This window comes from Leptosomus discolor, chromosome 16, assembly GCF_034619465.1.
Source record: "Leptosomus discolor isolate bLepDis1 chromosome 16, bLepDis1.hap2, whole genome shotgun sequence".
NCBI classification, from domain to species: Eukaryota; Metazoa; Chordata; class Aves; order Leptosomiformes; family Leptosomidae; genus Leptosomus; species Leptosomus discolor.
This window is the reverse complement of record NC_141406.1, coordinates 5,601,902-5,621,554: the sequence shown is the minus strand read 5'-3', so window position 1 is coordinate 5,621,554 and position 19,653 is coordinate 5,601,902. Positions and strand designations below refer to the sequence as shown.

Here is a 19,653-nt window from a genome sequence, read left to right as displayed (position 1 = left end):
TGTGGTTGCTGACTGATACAGGCTGGACCCCAGAGCTTTTAGCTCTAATGTTTTGCAGAAGTGCAGAGGTGTGCTGCTTTATTCAAGATATTGTTATGCTTATTTACAGAAGATGTATGGTATGAACACTAGCAAGATTTAATGATGAAAAAAGTAAATAAGTGAGATTATAATAAACTGTAAGGTAAAGTAAGAGTAAATATGAGGGTTCCAGCTTTGTATTTTGTATTTAGTTTACTTTTTTGAGCAGTCTTATGGAAAGAAAATGCCCCGGGTTTGCAATGTAGGATTGATGTTACAATTTTTCCAGTGACCCACCATGTAGGCTGCCTTTGTTTAGTAATTGCTCTATGTGGCAAGAATGTGAAGGCAGGAAGTTGTGTGAAGCCAATAAGCAGGGTAGAGATTTCATTTTGAAGTGCTCCAGCAGTGAATGTGTTAAATGTTTTCATCAGAGACTTAAAAAAAAAAAAAAGGCATATGGTGGATATGCCAGAAAACGTGTTTAAAGAGAGTGAAAAGCCTCTCGCATGTAAGAGAGCAGGAAAGAAATAGTACACTGTTTCTTTTTTAGCAGCTTTTAATCTTAAAAAGAATGTAATTCTCAGTCGCAGGGGCCAGAGACTACTTCAGTGAGACGTCCCTCCCAAAACTGCTGGGTTCCTCTACTTCCACCCTGAGCACAGCAGGCGCCTTTGCCAAAGGAGTGAAAGCTTCCCGGCTGCCTCGAGCCGCGTAGGAGCAGACATGTCTACGGGGAAGATCTGCTGCCTGGTGCTGCTGACCCTCGGGGTGCTGGCCGTGGTGGTTGTGCTCGTGGTCATCCTGACTCAGCCCAAGTGCGGTCCTCAGCGCTACCTGCACGGTGCCGTGGCTGCTGACACCGAGACCTGCTCTGTCATCGGCCGGTATGTGCACGGACCTCTTGGTTTTTTGGGTTACTTGTTCTGTGTGTCACGGACTCGGACTGACCGACGGGACACAAACTAACTACCGGAGTGAGCTGGGTTTCTGCCCTGTCCCTGCTGCTGGGCCTGAGCAGCAATGCTGCTCCCTGGGTGCTCTCCATCGGCAGTGGAGCAGCTCAGAGAGCAAATGGAGCCCTGCCTCTGCTGTTGATGCTTATTTTCATTATCCAATGTCAAAAAAAATTGCAGTTCCGCAAATGTATGGCCTTTTGGAAGGTACAGATATTTATAGTATGCAAATGGAAGGTTGTTTTTAAGTGGGGAAGCAGGAAATTAACTGTTTGTTTCATGGTGGTAAGTAAGCCTGGCTAAGTGGCTTAGGAATAAATTAAGGATGAAGTGAGAGGAACAAGCAGAGAGCTGCAGCTGGGCTTCAGCAGAGGCAAGGCAGGCAGGAAGGCTGAGAAGGTAAGGGGCACTGGGCACCCCAGCCTTTAGGGTGTGTGTTTCTGGACTGAAGCCTGCAGCAGGTGTGTCTGCTGTCAAGACAGACACTCTGTATTGGAAAGCAAAGGACAGATTTAACTGAAATTCAGCCAAGACAGTAAGTACAAAAGACATCCTTACATCATTTGGAAGGAAAGATGTAGATTTAAAAAAAAAAAAAAGTCTAGCTGCCCAGGTTGTGACACTTCAGTTTGTGTAGCAACTTCTATCTCAAACGTTTTGACTCTTGTGTTATTATTTTACTGTTACTTCAGTTCTTGAACACTTGTGCACATGAAAGTAGAAGGATGGAACTTCACAAGCTGCTTGCGATGCTGGGTGCTCTGGCAGTGGGTGCTGGAGCGGTGTGCTCTGCCTTGTGGCTGGAGGGGTGCGAGAAGATGTGGTGCCCTTACACCACGCTTGCCGTGTCGTGCACGTGGTTCTTGCAGTGATGTGCTGACACGGCATTTGTGAGTAGTTGGAGAAATGTGCTGTGGGTGCACATATGTCAAGGAATGAGATGGGGGGTTATATGCTAAGCCACAGGTTAGTTCTTCAGAGGGCCGAAGAAGTATCTTTTAAATCTGTATTAATGGACATAGAGGAAAATACGTTATTGGATTACCTAAAGAATCTGCTGGGAAAACCACAGCACTTGTTTTGCAGCTATTGTAATTTTTAACTTGAAGTAATGTAAAACCAGATGGAAGGCACTGAAGTGAGAGCCACGGAAATCTGTGATCTGAGAAGCTTTGGCTAGCTGGCTACTGCTGCTGGGCTGTCGTCTGTTTCCTTCACTTCTCTCTGCAAGAATCTCCACCTGCTTCCATAGCCTCGACCATTGCTGTAGCTGCACCTCCAGTGCACTTGCTGACAAAGTCTATCGTGTCCCTCCAGTCTGACTGATTTCCTACAAATAGTTTGCCAATGATCCCTACAAAATTCCACCCATGCTCCAACTTCCCATCACATATTTTCCCTCCTTTTCCCCAGCCTGGGGCATCTGCACATCATGTCCTTCTGCTCCAAATGTATCAGCTCTCTCCCCCAGCCCTGCCAACCCCCCTGGATCTCTGTAGCCAAGACTATTCTCCTCCTTCACCTTGGCTCTACACCACTCACCCTCTGCTCAGTGGTTAACTCTACTCCCTACTGCTGCATGCTGTCTTCTGCTTTTCCTGGTAGCCTTCACCACCAGCCATTCTTGGAAACCTTTCTGCTGATTTCATGCTGTCATTCTGCTTGGAATGAACCAAACCCCCGTGTTGTTCTACCAGCTTGAGCTATCTGCTCATGTTCTTGCAATACATCATAAAAGTAAAACTGTTTATAAAAAATGTTCGTCTGCAGCAGAGCTTTTGATTGGAAGCTTTGTGTAGCATTTGCCCTTTGTCATTATTCTATATCTCCCTTTGTCCCCACTGGCCCACAGTGGTAACTTGTAAGGAAGGAACATTTTTTCTTTGGAGAAACCTTAGTGTGTGCTCTGTACTGCATGTAACCTTGTTGATATTCTCCCAGACATTTCTGTCACATTGTAGCTCTTCGCTATTAGCACATGATAGTCACCACTAAATTAATTCTCATCGCAATCTGCAAAGTGAGAAAATGATGTTATCTCACGGGTATATATAAGGAAGTCTAATGTGGCAATTATACTGCGTGGATGCCACATCAGAGTTGCTTTGACCTTTCAGAGCATCTGCGCTGCTCAGGGTACAACTTGCACTGACCTCCTGTGTGATTCTGCAGGGTAAGGGCATACAGCAGCCTCCTGCCTAATCTTTGCTCAACAAGATTTTAGCATTACATAGGAATTTTGTCACAGCAGTAACAATAAAATCCAGTTTCTCAGAGCAGTCTTAGCCATTAGGCCCTGCTGTCCCCACGTATGAGCTGCCACTTCATTTGCTACTTAACTTCTGCAACAGAGTTGGGCAAAGCCAAACATCCCTCGATGCACAACCCTAACTCCTTCCCAGACACTGCCGAGCCAGTCAACTGGTTTTGAGATTACAACAATGCTGTTGACTTCTGATATTCAAAAATAATTAAACTCCTAAATTCATGAGAATTAGGAGAGATAAAACAAGAAGTAATAATTAATCTTGGGTTTTTTTTGTGTTTCTTACTAAGTACTGTGTTTAGGTCTTCACTCTTATTCTGCAGTGATGCAAACGCTTGCAATTTTTTACACTGGCTGTTTGGACTTGGAATATTGTAAAGCGTTGAGGAGTTAGGCGAGCAATCATACATGGCGAGATTCCCGATGGCACAAGAGCTGGGACCTGTACTCCTGCTCCTGAGTCGCTGCTGGGCCTGTTGCTACTCATGCTGCTGCCCTCTTCTGCCGAATTGCTGCCTCAGCCTCAGCTCTGTGGCTGCTCCTTCCCACATGTACCCATCTCTTTGTGCTGGTGTGCAGTCAGTAATTCTGGTCCTATCCCACCAACACCCCACCACCCCCCGACTCCTAAGCTGCTCAGCCTCATGGACTCTCTTCTGACGTGATGCTGCCTCCACAGCTCAGCCATCTCACTCCTCTCCCATCTCCTCTGTGTTTGACCTTGCTCATGGTCCAGCCTGGACAGCACTAAGGATAACAATTTGCTTGGTTTTTTCCATGCCCTAAAGCCGTGGCTGTTACCAGATGCAGTTTTTTCAAGGACCCTGTGCTTAGCCTCTGTAGCTCAGGGCTGGAATGGGCTCCTTTCTGCTATCATTGCTTAGAAATCACAGGAGAATTAATCTACCAACCCTGGTTAATTCATTGATGACCACACACATATGCATTTTTGTATATATAAAAATAAGTACAAAACCCCTATATGATTGATATGATCAAAATTTTTAATGATAAGTTTTGGGTTTTTTTCCCCAAAGCAAATAACTTGGCCTGATTAGTGAATTGTTTGAACTGGAAGCAGTCTGCATCTCTGGCTTTGTACTGGCACGCTGCAGAGTCTCCTTACAAATTTTCTAGAGGAGTTTAAAACAAGTGAAATAAGGAAAAACCAGCAAATTTCCTCAGTCCAATTTTTCAGTAATTGCTGAAAGCTTGTAGTGGAAACATACAAAAAGGAAAAGATTGACCACCAGCACCTTGGGAAAAAAAGAGTTAAACTTAGTGGCTTGGCTATGGCAAAGCTACAACCAAATGAAAGCCACATGTGGTAATTGAACCTGTCAGCCTGCCTGCCCGCTCCCCTGGTGAGAGCAGGAGTCATTGCAACCAGCGCCTAAAGGCACACCACAGAGAGATTCAACAGTGCCGGTTGTCCCGGCTCTCCCGCGCTCATCCAGCACACCCTCTCTCTGCTGGGACCTGGGCTGTCCCTGCACAGCCACCCCTTTCATCCTGCAAATCCTCCTCGAGCTCCTGGGGAGGGGGATACAGGGGATGGTCAGAGAACCTCCAGTGCAGGATGGGCATGAAACCAATCTCTCCAGTTCAATGCCTAAAGTCTTGGAAGCTAAAAGCAGCACCTAATCTCTGACCTACTTATAAAATTTATTCTTTAATTTAAAAAAATCTCGTTTCCTTTAAAAAAGACCAAAGAAACTCAAGCCACATGCTGTGTGAGTTGTCATTAGCAATAATGAAATTCCTGGGGCATTACATGATACTGTGTTGGTTTAAGATGCTGCTATTTAAGACAGAGTCTGTGTGCTCCTAATAGAACTTTCAGCTGAACTTACTGAGAAGAACTGAACTGAACCTCTTGCCTGAAAAGCAATCTTGTCTTTTAAGAAGTGGGATGGTGGGTTGGGGAAGACACCTCAGGGCCCTTGTGTTTCCCTCACTGATAGTTCAGCTGTGAAGAAAGGGTCGGTGGAGGAACTGTGTGGCTTTGTAATTTGTTAGTACAAGCAGGAGGTGGGGGACAGACTCACAGCCCTTGTTTGCTGCTCTTTTTCTTCAGTTGTGCTCAGCTGTCATCTTCAGGCTTGGGTTTTCCAGCTCTGGAGATGGGGTTTCTATATTCTTGGGATGTGTACGGTTGGATTTTCTGAACTCTTTATGCAACTTCTTGGCTCCCTGCAGTAAGTGAGCAATTTCAGCAAGCCTCCAGTGTGTCATCATCCTTGTTGGCAGGTCCTGTGCTAGACTTGCTCTTAGCCATCAGTGCCCGGTCTCGGTGCTGAATGAGGTTGGGTCTTTTGTTCTGAATGGTTTTACTGCTGGAGCTTGGAGTCTGAAAGCGGTACTGCACAGCTGTCTGGTCCGGACAAGGGCCCTGTACTGGAAGAGAACGTGTCCCTGAATGAAGTGAAACACTTTGATGAAGAGGGATTGGAGGCTAAAAGGAGGGTCAGAGCAGTTTTTAACCCAAGGATGTGGATTTGGTACCAAAGTCCACCTCAGTCATTTGTCCTCATGTGAAGAAGCCGTGAAGGAGTAAAGGAGGTGATTGCCCTGGCAGCGGGCAGTACCCAAACCCACCTTCACCTCTGAGCCACGTGTTCCCTCCTGGTAATAGAAGAGGCTTTTTCCATCAATCACACAAAAAGCTTTATATTCCCTACCAATGTGCTGTTTGAGCTCTGCATCTGTTTGTTTCCCAAATGGCAGAAGCAAGAGCCAGCATAAGGCCAGGGAAAGCTTTAGGAAAAGTGCTCTTTCCCAGTGATGGGATTCGCTGCAGTGAGGCGAGCTGACCTGACCTAGCCCAGCAGCCAGCTCCGATCCCACTTCTCCAGGGTAGCCTAGCATAAACCCTGGGAACTGGCTTTTTCTGGAACAAACACCCGCCTGGGGGACAGGGTGGTGGAGAGGGTGAGAATGGTGAGAGTTTAACAGTCAGAAAATGTCTGTGGTCCTGGGAAGCTCAGTTCTAGGCAGAAAATCTGCTGCAAGAATCCTTTTCAGTGATGGCCCAGCAATATAAATATAAACATTTCTTATGAATGTTTGTATCCCAAAGGATTTGCCTTCCCTTATTCTTGAATTTTAACAGTTTTATATTTGGCAGCTGGCCCTTTTTTACAGAAATAGCTGTTGCTTTTGCTTTTCATAAATCTTAAGCAGGCAGCTGCTATTTTTAAGGGGTGGTCTCCCAGCCCCCAGCCTTCTTTACCAGGAAGAAAAAAAAAAGTCAATATAATTTAATACCTTAGCATTTTCAGTGTATTTAAAGTGGCTTCAGAGCTCCTTCTAGCCCAGGGCAGAACAGCAGACTTGGTCTCCAGCCCAGCCCAGCCCAGCCCAGCCCGTCCTTGCTGTGAGGATTGTGTGAGCAAAATGCCGTCCTTCACCCTTCATGGGGCATAATCCCTGTTTTGCTGCTGCTGGAGCGGGACTTGGTCGTTTACATCCTCTTCTGCTCCTGACTTTGAGGAAACTCCATTGGTGGCCAAACCCTAAAGCTGAAACTGAGTGTCAGGAAGGATATAGGACAAAACATGTTGTTATCAGATCTTGTCAGCTGTAGCACTAAGATAGCTCTAGAGAGACCTGGTAAGGCACCACACTTTGAGGGGTCATGTGTCTCTCCAGGGTTTTGCATTATAATTAAGATAGTTGTAGCAGTGATCCCATATAAAGGGAGCAGCCTAATGGGACAGGGTGTACTCTGCCAGTCTAGCTAGATGAGAAGGACATAATGACCCTAAATTCCCCAGGCATCACTTCTGAGGAAGTGGCAGAGCTCTGGCTGAAACTGGGTGAACCAGGCACGGGGAGCTGAGTGTGATATATCAAGAGCCAGCTCGGAGAGTGTTTTTTGTTGTATTTCAGGCTCCAGAGAGGCTGAAGGGAAAGCTGTTGGGACTGGGAGCTAGTCTGCAGATAGCATAAAATGGCTGGGGGCCCTGGACCCTGTGCTGATGATACAGGACACGTATCAGGCCTCCTGGCAACACAGCTCAAAATAAATCTTGTTAAAAAACCCTGATTAGGATTTGGTTTTACCCTTGCTGGGTTGAGTTGTTTCTGAGCTTGAGCTAAAAGCCCAGCTGTAAGATTTGCTTTTCCTAAGCTACCACCGTGCCTGTCCTGTGTCATGGGATGGCCCCTGCGCTGGGGTGCAAGTGAAAAAGGCACATGCACCCCCACAGAGCCAGGGAAACACTATCATTGTGGTGTGCGAGCCCTCCAGGATGTGTTTGCGAGACTTGGGTCTGGGGTGCTTCCTGACAGGCTGGGAAGAGCCAAGATAATGCCTAGTTTTGGGGAGAAATGTCAGCTCCCCTTCCCCCTAACCCTTGTCCACCAAAGAAGCAGCAGGGAAACGACCATGGGCATCACACAGCCCGTCCCACACTGAGATGGTCTCAGATGGCGCACAGTGTGCTAGCTCTCCATCCCGTGGTGCTCACTGAAAGGCAGGTGGAAAGCCCTCCTTCCCTTGAGCAAGAAACAGGTTTGCCTGTGTGTTGTTAGATGCGGTCTGTGCCACCACAGGCGATGGTTGCCACCAATATAGACACTGTAGACAGGAATGGAAAGCACTTTTTTCTGTTTTTCTTGTCATCTTGTTTATATAGCAGAATGCTATTAATGAGGGCTCGTGACCAAGGACAACGCAAAACATGCTTTCCTTTTTGTGAAAGGGTGTCTCTGTGTTGGCTGTTTGTGTTATTTTTGCTCTATATTGCATTAACACCAAGGAGCACAGCTAAGAATCAGGGCTCCACTGTGCTAGGCACAGAGCAGGAACAATAAAGACTATCTCTGGCTTTCCTGCCTTCCTGAGGCATGTACAATGTCAGTGTCTTGGGTATGACCATCTGAAAACTATTGGGTGGACTCGCAGGCTGGAGTAATCAGTGCTCATAAATAAGCACTTGATTTGCCTCACCCGTGCCAGGCAGGACGTGTCCATCCTGGCAGCGCTGCTGAAGGCCTCTCCGCTGGTCGGTGAACGTCCTCCTCCCACTTGTTCTGTGATGCTTTCAGGAAATCTGTGTGCCTTTTGCCAATGGCAGTAAGACTCCACGTCTCAGCTCCCTGGAGAAGTTTGCTGCTCTCTTTAGCAGCTGGATACATACTTCTGCTGAGACTGAGACCTCATTTGTCCTCCCTGATCTCAGTGGGAGCCAAGGGCACAGCTGCAAACTAGAGTTTACATGGCTTTTGTTATCCTGGCTCTATGTTGGAGAGACAAAGCATAGATAAAGTCATGCTAAGAAACTGTCAGGTTTGTATGCTTGGTGCCTATGGCATTACAGTTGCAATAGTTAAAGGGTATAGAGCCCAAAATGTCACTTTCATAAGCAAGTACTTGGGAACATCAAAAAATCAGCATCATCCAGAAACAGGCCATCTAGGTGTACAAACAATAAATTAATAAATTGATTAACTGTGGTCACCCTTTAAAGCACGCTAAGTTAATGCAGTTCCAGTGCAGAGCATGCTGGCTTGGTGCAGATCGGGGTGGGGCGGGGGTGGGAACAGCTTATCTTTTGGAGCAGGTACAACCATCACAAAATGACATAGGAAGGGGTGAGGATCTTTGTCAGGGAGTGCTCCTCCAGGAGGAGGAGATGTGGTGAGGACAGGGGAAATGGTGAGGAGTGTATGGCAGCAGCCTCAGAAGGAGTGGCAGGAGGGCCCTGGGACAAGAGAGAATGAGAGATGTGCAACCACTTACACAATGAATGTGTATGAATGCCACAATGGCAACGTGGCTGGGAATGTGGGTGAGAATCTGGTGCTTTTCAGGCTTTGGGAAAATGTGTCTTATGTTCCATGCTAAGGTCTTAATGCATTGCATTGAAATGAATACCATACAATCTCAAAGTTTCTTTTTAATTTCGTTTTTTGCTGCAGATTATCTCAGGTCCACGGTTTTCCCTGGCACCAGGCTTTGTACGTGTGCTGCCTCCAGAGCCCATAATCCAGGGGCTCTGGAGAGCACTCTCCCAGGCCAGTGTAGTGGTTCTTCTCTTTCATCAACTTTCTAACATGTTGTCTGGGCCTCCTGCAAGGGTAACTCAGTTTCTCATGAAGCCCTCCTGTCCTTCCTTTCTATTAAAAGCTTCACTTTCAGAAAAACACCACTCAGGCACATTTGTGTGTGGTGAGAGTCTTACCCCTGCTGCAAGGAGATGAATGGGTGAGCCTGAGCCTCAGTGTCTGTTTTCAGAGCTACAGACAGGGAGCAGCTCGCTGCTAGGTGGCTAAAAGCCATGCAGACCCCAAACAGAAAGCTCGGAGGTTCCTTACCATTTCTTTTGACTTGTCGACCTGCCATTTCCTTACAGAAACAAAGGAAAGCCACAATCAGTGTGCCTGCTGGCAGCATCCTGTTCCCAGCCCCAGCAGGTCCCAGCCACATCAATGGATGTAAAATAAACAGCAGTCCCTATATGTGCTCCGTGTCCTGTTGTGGCCCCTGGGAGCAGTTGCACTCTGATTAATGAACTATTCCACTTTCCCTTCTGGCTTTGCCTTATCCAAGCAATATCCCTATCCAAACAGCCAGAAACCTTCCTAGGAAATATCAGGGCTGGCTGCTGGCAGGCTGTGCAAGGAAACCCCACCCCACTGCACGTCCACTGCAATGAAAAGATTTTTTTTTATTATTACAATGGCACTTGAAGGAAGTGTTTGTTGAGGCACGTTTCTCTAGCACAAACTCATTGCTTTCAACAGCATGAGGCTGCCTTAATGCCTGTGTGTTCTTTGGTGTGGCTGTGCCTGGGTAGAAACAGTTGAGGGTTTTTTTTTCCTGTTTGACTTTTTGGTTTGCTTTTGGGGATACAGGGAGGAGGTGGGGTTTTTGTGATAATATCACATAAGCCCAGGAAGGCACATTGCAGGAGCAGTGAAGTAAGGCCTGAATTTTGTGCTAATTGACCTGTTAAGTCTCAGGAGTTTGCTTCACATGGACGCATCGGTCCTGCTTCAGTGCCCCCATCCTGTTGACCAGCATAGGCTTTTTTCTTGGGAACGGTAGGTGGGGAGCTAGAAATCAGTTGTTTGGTTCCCAGCATGTGGAAAGCTCTGTCCTCTGCTGAGAGCATCCTTCTCCACATCTGTGAGCTCCTTGCTGTCCCTTTTTGTCAGCTGTAAGCGGCTGCAGTGCTTTCTGTCCGATCACGCTTTGCCCAGAGGAACACCAGCCTCGCACAGGTCTGGCCCCAGCTGCTCTTTCTTCCTGCAGACTCTCCCTTCTTTCCCATTAATTTTTCTTTCTCACTCCCACAGAGGAAGGTGCCGTTCTGCACTCTCACACCCCACACTGCTGCAGATAGCTTTCTCCAACTGCTAGCTGCTCTTCAAGCTGGCGCTGCCTTGCAAGTGCCCCAGAAGACATTTTCATGTGGCTTCGCCATTCCAGCATCCCTGGATTTTAACATTACCTTTTTTCTTCCCTTTCCACCACAGGGACATCCTGAAAAGTGGAGGCACAGCTGTGGATGCTGCCATCGCTGGCTTGATCTGCACCTCGGTGATGAACCCTCAGAGTTCGGGCCTGGGTGGTGGGGTCGTATTTACCATCTATAATGCCAGCACAGGTATGAGCCAGCCCTGGCCTCTCCATGGTGCCCTGTCTCCCTGCAGACACTCAGCTGCCATGGAGAAGTCAGGGTCCTCCATGTTCTCTCAGAGCAATTTTTTGAATACACAAGCTGCATCCTCTGGTCACAAACCATGCTTTTGCTCTTAACCCAAAGCATCCGTTGCAGGGAGCGCGTCTTTTCACAGCAAGGACGTGGGGGGTGGGAAAGGGCGTTGGATTTAACATGAACAGACCTTGCCTCTCCTTCCCGCTCCTAAGCAATCGTAAATCATATTTCCGAGCCACATCGCTGCCAGCGCGGCCCGGTGCTCGCTGAGCTGCCTCTGGGCTGCCGTGGGGGCAGAGGGGAGCGGAGGGAGGCGTGTGTGCTGGCAGCGAGCGCAGCAGCGGGGGGCTGTCAGTGGCTCAGCTGAGCCCCCAGTCTGGGACTTCAGGGGCACCAGTGCCTGCCGACATGGGGGCTGCAGCTCACACTGCCCTCGCTGGCGTGGGTAGGACTCCCCAAAGCGGCGGTGAGACTTCCTGTCCCAGGGGATGCACCTTCACTTCAGAAATCTAAATCCGGCAATGTTCAGGGCCTGCTGGGAAGCCTTTCTGTGTTTGGCTTAGCCCCTAGGGTTGTGTTCTTGCTTTTATTTTTTTAATGTTTGGGGTTTTTTAACTGTCTTGGCTCCCAAAAGCCCCCAGAGCTTATAGAACTAAGCAGTAAAATCAACAATGAACACAGTAACAATATTGTAGTTTTAAAACCTTGCCAAACAACACAGAGTTGTGAGTTTGGAAATGCTTGGGTGTATCTTATGCAATAGCATAATTTGGCAAAACACCTATATTTTTTTCTTTTTTCCCTTTTGGCAGAGCCATGTAACTTTGCCTCCTATCAACAGTCCTCTTCTGCTACATGAATTACCCTGCAGCACATGGCCATACATGGCTCAGGTACTTGGTACACTAGGTAGCACTGTGGGCTCCTGCAGCACAGCTGGCTCTATGGACTGTGATAGGAAAAGATAAATACAAGGCAGAGAAGGAGGCGAAATAATAGGCTAGACCTGAAATACGAGTGTATACAAGTGGGTTTTTGTGGGTTTGTTTGTGGTTTTTGTTTTGTTTTGCGGTGGGTTACAGGGGTAAGCTTCCTGATACATAGAGGGTCTTTCACTATCACCATTCTGTTTATAAACATTGATGGACATGCCTCACCATCACTTGGAAAACAGTCCACCAAGGAGCGCGAGGCTCACGTTATGTCTCTGACATATCCCACCTGTAGAGGAAGTACAAGAAATCAGACGTGAAGTAGGAAGTCCCGGCCCATGTCCCAGGCCCCAGAGCCCTGGGGCCAACCTTAACTGGCTGGAGGCAGGCCCTGGCCTTGTCCCTGGGCCTTGGGTGCCTCGAGGCAGGCACCGCTCGGTTTGCTCTAAAGAGAAGCACGGGAGCAAACGGCAGCGTGTGCCGCCGGCAGCCTGGCCCTGCAGGGGTGCTTGATGCATTGGGCAAAAGGCGTCAGGGCGGCTCGGCACGGTGCCGCGGGCGCTGGGCCAGCAGCCTGTGTGGTGCTCACAGCTGGCTGAGATGGCCACCTGCTTCAGGAAGACAGCGTTACCCATTTTCCCCTTCTCCTTTCTAGGAACAGTCGAGGTGATCAATGCCCGCGAGACAGTCCCACGAGTGTTTCCGCACGATCTGTTGTCTGGCTGTGCTGCTGGTTTGCCCATCGGTAAGGACAGAGACGGGGCTGTGTGCCCTCCGGGCGTGCAGCGCACAAAGCTCAGGGTGGGGGAAACCAAAGACCTTGCTGACTTCATGTGAAGTTCTGTTTAACTGCTTATGCTCTTCCTGGATTGATTTTTGCAAATTGAAGAAAAAATATTAGGTCCATAAAATTCGTGTTTAGTGGTAACATTGGCAACTTGACCAGTGAGGGGGTGGGGAGCAGAGCATGAGGAGACACCGTTGTGTAAATTCTCCTTATAGGAAGTCTGCATTTCAAGATCAGATTTCCCAAAGCACTAATTTCTCAGCAGTTCTTACGGAGAAAAATAAGGCCAATAGCTGCTCAGCCTTTCTGGAAATGAAAGAAGTCAGCCTAGTGCACTTGCCCATGTCCTTATATCGGGGAAGCAATGGCAGCATCAGGAGTTGAGTTGCTGGGCTCCAGCTTAGCTCAGCTACCACGTCCATTTGCTGTTATTGTTTTGGCAGCAGGTACTCTCACTTTAGCAGCACATCTTGGATCTCTCCACATTTCTTGCTGCATTCATTCTCCTTCCCTAGCACATTTTCTTTCGGGGTGTGTCCTAGTTCCTGGAGGAGGTGTCCTTATCCTTGGCAGAAGAGCCTGCAAAGCAATCAGGAGCAACTGTGGTTGGAAGGGACAATTGGAGGTCTCTGCTCCAACTCCTGTTCAAAGCAGAGGGATGTCAGAGGCTGCTCAGGGCCTTGTCCTCTCACATTTTTTTAACTTCTCCAAGGAAGTTATGTTTTCTGTTATGTCCAGCTGCCATCTCTCTTTCTGCAACATGTGCCTGTTGCCTGTTGTGCTTTCACTGTGCACCTCTGAGTCTGGCTCCACCTCTCCTTTTAGGCAGTGAAAGAAATACATGAACAGAAAAAGGAAAGGAAAAACCCCCAAGCCTGCTTTTAGAAGCCTTACTCCTGACGGTACAAATCCACCCATCCATTGGAGTGCTTTCAGAGAGGTGAAACAGGCCAATGACTTACTGGGTGTGACACTGCCCTTCTGCTCTTCAGGTCCCCACTGGATTGCTGTACCAGGAGAAATCCGTGGGTATGAAGAAGCCCATAAGCGATACGGCCGCTTACCATGGAAAGCCCTATTTGAACCAACCATCAAGCTCCTTTCAGAGCCGCTTGTCATTTCCCCTGTTGTGCACAAAATAATCCATCACCCAGCCTTCACCAGTCCAGGAAAAAGCCTGTGGTAAGACCCATGAATGAAATTGCAGTGTGAGGACCACTGTTCCCTCAGCCTCAGACCCTTCCTCTGACATGCTGACATAGAGCACAGGCTGCTGCTGCGGCTTCTGCTCAGTAAATACTTGCTGTGGTGGTGAGAGAAGTACAGAAATTGTTTTGGGTTTTTTTTTAAAAAAAAGTCTGTCATCAACTTTTTTTTGTAATTTAGAGTGGCTTGGTGGTCTGCTAAGCACATCTGCTCATGAGGAGGAGCTGGCTGTATGTGTCCTGCTTCCATCTGTGTGGAAATCATCACCTGGCAGCAGGGCCCTACAGCAGACACTCGTTTGGAGAAGCCCCACTGACCTGAGCCAGGGTCAAAGTGTTAGGTCCTGTGGAGGGGACTTTGGGGAAAGAGTGCCTGGTGCTATGGGTAGCAGTTGGCTGAGAAGAACTTTCCTCCATGTAGCCTGCTGCGTAGCACTGGCTTGGAAAGAATCCACCATGCATAAACCAAATCAGCTTTGGGTAGGAAAAAGAGATTGGCCCTGGGGACAGAATAATCACATGCTGCAAACTGATGGATATTCTTCTTTACAGCCCACTGATATGTGACGGTCAAAGGTTTCTGAAGCATGGAGAGACCTTCAGGTGGCCAGCACTGCAGCAAACACTGAGAGCTGTAGCGGAAAATGGAGCTGCGGCATTTTATGAGGGACAGATAGGAAAGGCCCTGGTGGAGGACATTAGGAAGGCTGGTAGGTAACAGCTGCACTGAATACTAATAGGCCCTTTCCCCGCAGTTGGCGAACAGAGAGTCAGTACCAGGGGCAAGCCAACACGTGCCATTTGCTTGCCACTTGGGGTGGTACCTGTCATGGGAAGGGGCCACCTTTCCTCAGGTCTTATAACTCAGGCCCAGAAGCATGGCAGTCACCCATAGTGCTCGTGCACTGGCCTCTCCACCTCCCGTAGGCTTTGCAATGTCCTGGGATTCGGCAGTAGGTGAGGACACATGAAGACATTGCTGAGCTTGGTGGAAGAAATTTGGAGCCTACAGGGGTGGCTCTTTACAAGCTTTACCAAGGCTCTGATGTAGCCAGCCCATAGCATCCAGTAGAGGTTAATGTTCTAATGCCAGCTACCCATCTGGTTTTCTGTTGAAGGATCCAGTATCTCACTGGAGGACCTTCAGGCCTACAAAGCAGAGGTGTCCTCAGCTCTGAACATTACCCTCAACAATCACACCACCGTGTTTTCTCCCGGACCACCCATGGGAGGTGCTGTGCTCTTGTTCGTCCTCAAGATACTGGAAGGTAAATTCCTAAGGGAAAAGAGGCAGCAACAGGTTTGCAAAGAGTGTTGCTCTAGAGCAGTAGGAAAGTAATGGGCAGAATGGAGAAAGGATACATGATTTTCCCAAGGCTTCAAGAGGAACTGAAGTCACAGCAGCAATCAGTACTTGGTTGTTTCTGTGCCCACATCCTCCTAAAGCACAGGGGAAACTTGATAAGAACTGGGATGGGAAAAGGAGGTTCCCTTCAGCTTTTATTTTACAATTCTAGAAAAAATATTGCCTTGGGTCTATTAACAAAATCATTTCATCCTGCCCCTTAGAGTATAAACTCCGTGAAGCATCACTGGGGACACCCAAGGAGAAGGTAGAAACTTACCATCGCATTGCAGAGGCCCTGAAGTTTGGCAACATGCTAAAACCCCATATGAGTGACCCAGCCTTCTCCAAAGCTCAGGTGAGCTGGCGTGGTGCACAGGAGCAGCCGCAGACACCCACAGCACTGACAGTTTCTTCTGCATTGCTGCTTGGCAGAGAAGGAGCAGGGAAGTCCGTTTCCTGCCTTTTTTTTTTTTTTTTTTAAACCTGCATTGTCACCAACTCGTTTTAGCCTGTGTGCTGAGCCCTCAAGCAGGCTAGGTATTGCCCACACTATCCTGCCTGCCAGCACAATGCTACAGTACCAAGCGATGCTCTGACACCCTCCTGCTTTGCAGCCACAGAAGGAAAGAAAATACTTAGACCTGCTAGTCAAGAGCAGTGCTGCTCAGCTGGCCAAGGCAGAGGCAGGATTAGGCCACTCGCTTTGTCTGCAGTTTCTGTTCAGCTGTAGGCTGGTGCTCACTTGCCTGATAGACTGTGCACGTGCTCATGCCAGTGCTGAGGTGCTGAGGTACTGACCTTGTTTCATTTTCTGTGACAAGCGTGGTCTGGGGATTCACGCTGCCGATGCAGGTCTCCAAGCTCTGATTGTTGGGGCTGAATCCCCCAGGCTTCCATGAGCCCAAAGAAAGGCAGGCCTGTGCTTTGGTGACGCAAACTCAGTGTCCTTGCTGTGCTTGCAGGTGACTGCGAGGATCATGCTGTCTGACGAGACTGCTGAGCTTGTCAGACGCCGAATAGACGCCCGTGGTGACCACCCACTCAACCATTACAACTTGTGGGAGTCCATCCACAACCACAGATACAAAAGTAAGGGCACAAGCCACATCTCTGTGCTTGCTGCAGATGGCAGTGCTGTGTCCGCCACCAGCACCATCAACTACCCGTGAGTAGCCAAGGGGTTGGTAATTGAGTCACACAGGCCATACATCAGGTTCACAGGGTACCTGCAAAAGCTGCTTACAGAAAAACAAAACCCTTGGGCTTGGCAGATTTAGGCAGTCTCTTACTCATGAATGCCTTTGTCGCATGGCAGCAAAGGTCTGAGCGTCAGCTCAAAGGAACGTTGCAGTTCACGACGCTGTAACAACTCGCTGAGCTCTGCTGAGTTTCTGTGGGCTGGGCAAATCTGCCCACGCACTTGTAACAGGGAGCTCGTCTCTGGCTCCAGCACAGCAGCTCAAACGCCTTTTGGACACCCTAGCTGGGGCTGGGGCAGTTGCAGGCTGGGAGGAGACAGAGGTAACCCACAGGGTGCAACTTTCAGTTAATATCATCCACAGCAGGAGAGCACCGGGCACTGAAAGGCTACTTCTTTCCCCCCCCCCTGCAGGTTTGGCTCCTTTGTGTATTCTAACCAAACCGGGATCATTTTAAATAACGAGCTCGCTGATTTCTGCACAGCAAACAGAAGCATTAATCCAGGTGAGCATTCTCACCCTCAAAACAGAACACAAGGCCAGGAGATGAACATGCTGGCCGTGTACAACTGGGCAGGGACTAACTGTAAACTGCAGGTATCCTTTCCTTCCCTAGGTCTGGATGAGAACAAGTGTCAGAGGATAAAACCTTGTAGTGTGTCTGTGTCTACTCACATGGAAACATGGGAGTTTTGGTTTCTGACCAGGGAAATGCAATTAAAAAAAAATCAAAAAAGCTGAAGCTGATCATTGATGGATGGGGAGGGGAGAGAAGAAGTGAAGAAAGTACTGCTAAGACAGGCTTGCTGGCTTTTTAGGCTCATCTATGAAAAAGTTGCATGCACAGTCAGGAAATACCGTAGGCTTACACCGAGTTCTGTAACACAGCAGTGTTGATGCAGAGACACTGCTCAGTGAAGTAAACTATCCCTGACGCGATCTCCCTTGGTCTGCTGAGAGAGAGGACGTCAGCGCCGCGATGGCAGGATCGCCGCTCACGGTTCCTCAGCTGGGTTGAATGAGCTGCAGCAAGTCCTGAATACTTGTAGGGTGCCCTGCACCCAGAGATGCTGCCTGTTCAGCCTGGGCCGTGGAGGTCCAGTTTCTTGTGACGTGGGGTCTCAGCACAAGGAAGCTCGTTTTCTGGAAGACTCGAGCTTCTTGAGGAATGATCAGCAGCTTGATTTTCTATGGGGAATGCATGAAGGGTGAGGTAGATAAACTTGTGTGTCCCTCCAACCCCCCTAATGAGCCACATGGGAGGAATAATACTGTCTGCCTCTGCTCTAGGAGAGAAGCCTCCCTCAGCCATGGTGCCTTCCATTCTCATCTCCAAGACAGGAGACATGCTGGTGATCGGAGGAGCAGGTGGGGCCTGGATTATCAGTGCTACTGCTATGGTGAGTGCACAGGTACTGCACAGTAACGCCTTCCACTGAGCAAGGGGAGTACGCGCTGTCCTGAACAACAGGAACTACTTTGCTGCTGCTAGCACTGCTGTGTGGAAGGCAGCAGTGAGGAGGGCCCACTGCAGACTGAGTCCATCCTCACCTTCTTGCCTCTAGCATTTCTGTGGCAAGGGCAGCAGGTAGCTTCAGCTCTGCTGTCGAATTGCACTTCCACCAGGAGGGACCAGGATCGGAGGAGGTGGGACAACCCACAGCAGTTGCCAGTTCTTTCAGCCCTCCCAGATTTCCAGCTGTGGTTGGTCCCACCTGCTTTTTCTACTCAACTCTCCTGAGGTCTCGACTCCTTGGTGCTTTGTTTTATTTGCAATCTAGAAGTCACGAAAGGCTGCAGGTTGGAGGCCAGTGCAAGTGCCAGCCACCTCGCTGAATTCTTTTTTTGAAAGCAAAGAAGTTAGAATAATTAAATAGCAAGTTAAGGAAGTTATTAGGAAGTGCTCAAAACCTTGGGGCCCCAAAAATAAACAGGTCAGCTATGTGATAGAAAGAACAAGAAAACCAGAAAACCACCACCACACATACATAGAGAGTAATAAATACTAATGAAAAAGAGCTTGCTGAAGCATGACATCTCTAACAAACATCTTGTTCGGCAGTCAAGAAATAAAAGCAGGTAGGGCCACAAGAGGAAAACGATTTTTTTTTTTTCTTCATCATTCTTCAACTAGAGAGAAGCATGGGAAGGAGTCCATGCTAGGACCTGATCTGCAAACAGGAAGAGTAACCATCAATAGAAAGACATAAGATCCATCAGTAGCTACTGAATTCAAGGACACCACTTTGGCTCAGGGAAATCATTCTGGGAAGTACCATTGTGTGCTAACCCTGTTCTTAATACTTGCCCTGAGCATCTGCTGTTGGTCACCATGAAGACAGGAGACTAGGCTAGTGGGAGTTCTGGTCTGACTCAGTGCAGCCTCTCTTACAGTCCGGGTTTGCACTATCCTGCAGACAGGATTTACGGTAGAGCTGGTCTGGTGTAACACCACTGTGGAGGCTGACAGCGTGTGACCCAAGTTCTTGTTCAGTATCTCCAGTCAGTCGGTGTGGGGTTTGTTTCGTTGCAGGCAATTGTAAACAAGCTGTGGTTTGGCTATGACTTGGAACATGCCATTTCAGCTCCCATCATGCATGCTGAAGATGACAATATCCTGTTTGAGGAACACTTCAGTGAGGTGAGTGGCCTTGCTGGGGTCTTCTTGTCTCCTCCTTTTGTGAGAAGGAGATCGCTTCTGTAGCTCTCCTGAATAATTTGTATTTTCCCTCTAGCTAACCTCCTTCTTGTTTAAATCTCACTTTCTCAACCTGACCCCACATACGCATCCTTCATTTTCACACCTGGCAATGCTAAGACCTCAGGCCCCTGCCCCATTCACTCCATTTCCTCTTCTCTCCCCCCCCCCTACAGGAGGTTAGGAGCGGCCTGCTGGGAAGAGGACATAAAGAAAAGAAAGTTAAATTTGCAATGAATGTTGTGCAGGGAATTTCCAAGGAAGGAAAATGCATCTCTGCTTACTCTGATAAAAGGAAGCTGGGGAAGTCAGCTGGATATTAGCATAAAATACCATCACAACTCACCAAACCACAAGAGGACTAGATTCAGAACATGCTTTGGCTTGGACGTGCCAATATTGCCTGTTCCCATCAGGATGTCTCCTAGAGTATGGGCAAAACTTGTGATTACACCTAATTCCAGTAGACTGCACGTCACCCTCAGGCAATACAAGGACAGGTCAGCCAGCCTTGTTTAGAGCTACACCCTCCATTACTTATGTGATATATATGAAAAAAAACGTATTTCTTGAG

The 19,653-nt window shown here is 48.3% G+C and overlaps 1 protein-coding gene across 1 annotated transcript; it reads left to right on the top strand.

Annotated features, from left to right (window-relative positions):
- The first annotated feature begins 747 nt into the window (after positions 1–747).
- On the top strand, positions 748–19,402 carry GGT5 (gamma-glutamyltransferase 5). Its single transcript, XM_009958984.2, has 12 exons — positions 748–908; positions 10,729–10,859; positions 12,498–12,587; positions 13,622–13,811; positions 14,387–14,544; positions 14,953–15,102; positions 15,404–15,537; positions 16,145–16,347; positions 16,795–16,886; positions 17,672–17,781; positions 18,915–19,022; positions 19,256–19,402. Exons 1-12 carry the CDS (start codon positions 748–750, stop codon positions 19,400–19,402), a joined length of 1,674 nt encoding a protein of 557 aa, XP_009957286.1.
- The last annotated feature ends 251 nt before the right edge of the window (positions 19,403–19,653 follow it).

What these genes read in the sequence shown, in the direction of transcription:
- GGT5 (XM_009958984.2), top strand. Translation starts at nt 748, where the DNA reads ATGTCTACGGGGAAGATCTGCTGCCTGGTGCTGCTGACCCTCGGGGTG. An exon ending in AGTCCAGGAAAAAGCCTGTG is followed by an intron (nt 13,812 to 14,386) that starts GTAAGACCCATG and finishes TCTTCTTTACAG; the next exon opens with CCCACTGATATGTGACGGTC. An exon ending in CAGCCTTCTCCAAAGCTCAG is followed by an intron (nt 15,538 to 16,144) that starts GTGAGCTGGCGT and finishes CTGTGCTTGCAG; the next exon opens with GTGACTGCGAGGATCATGCT.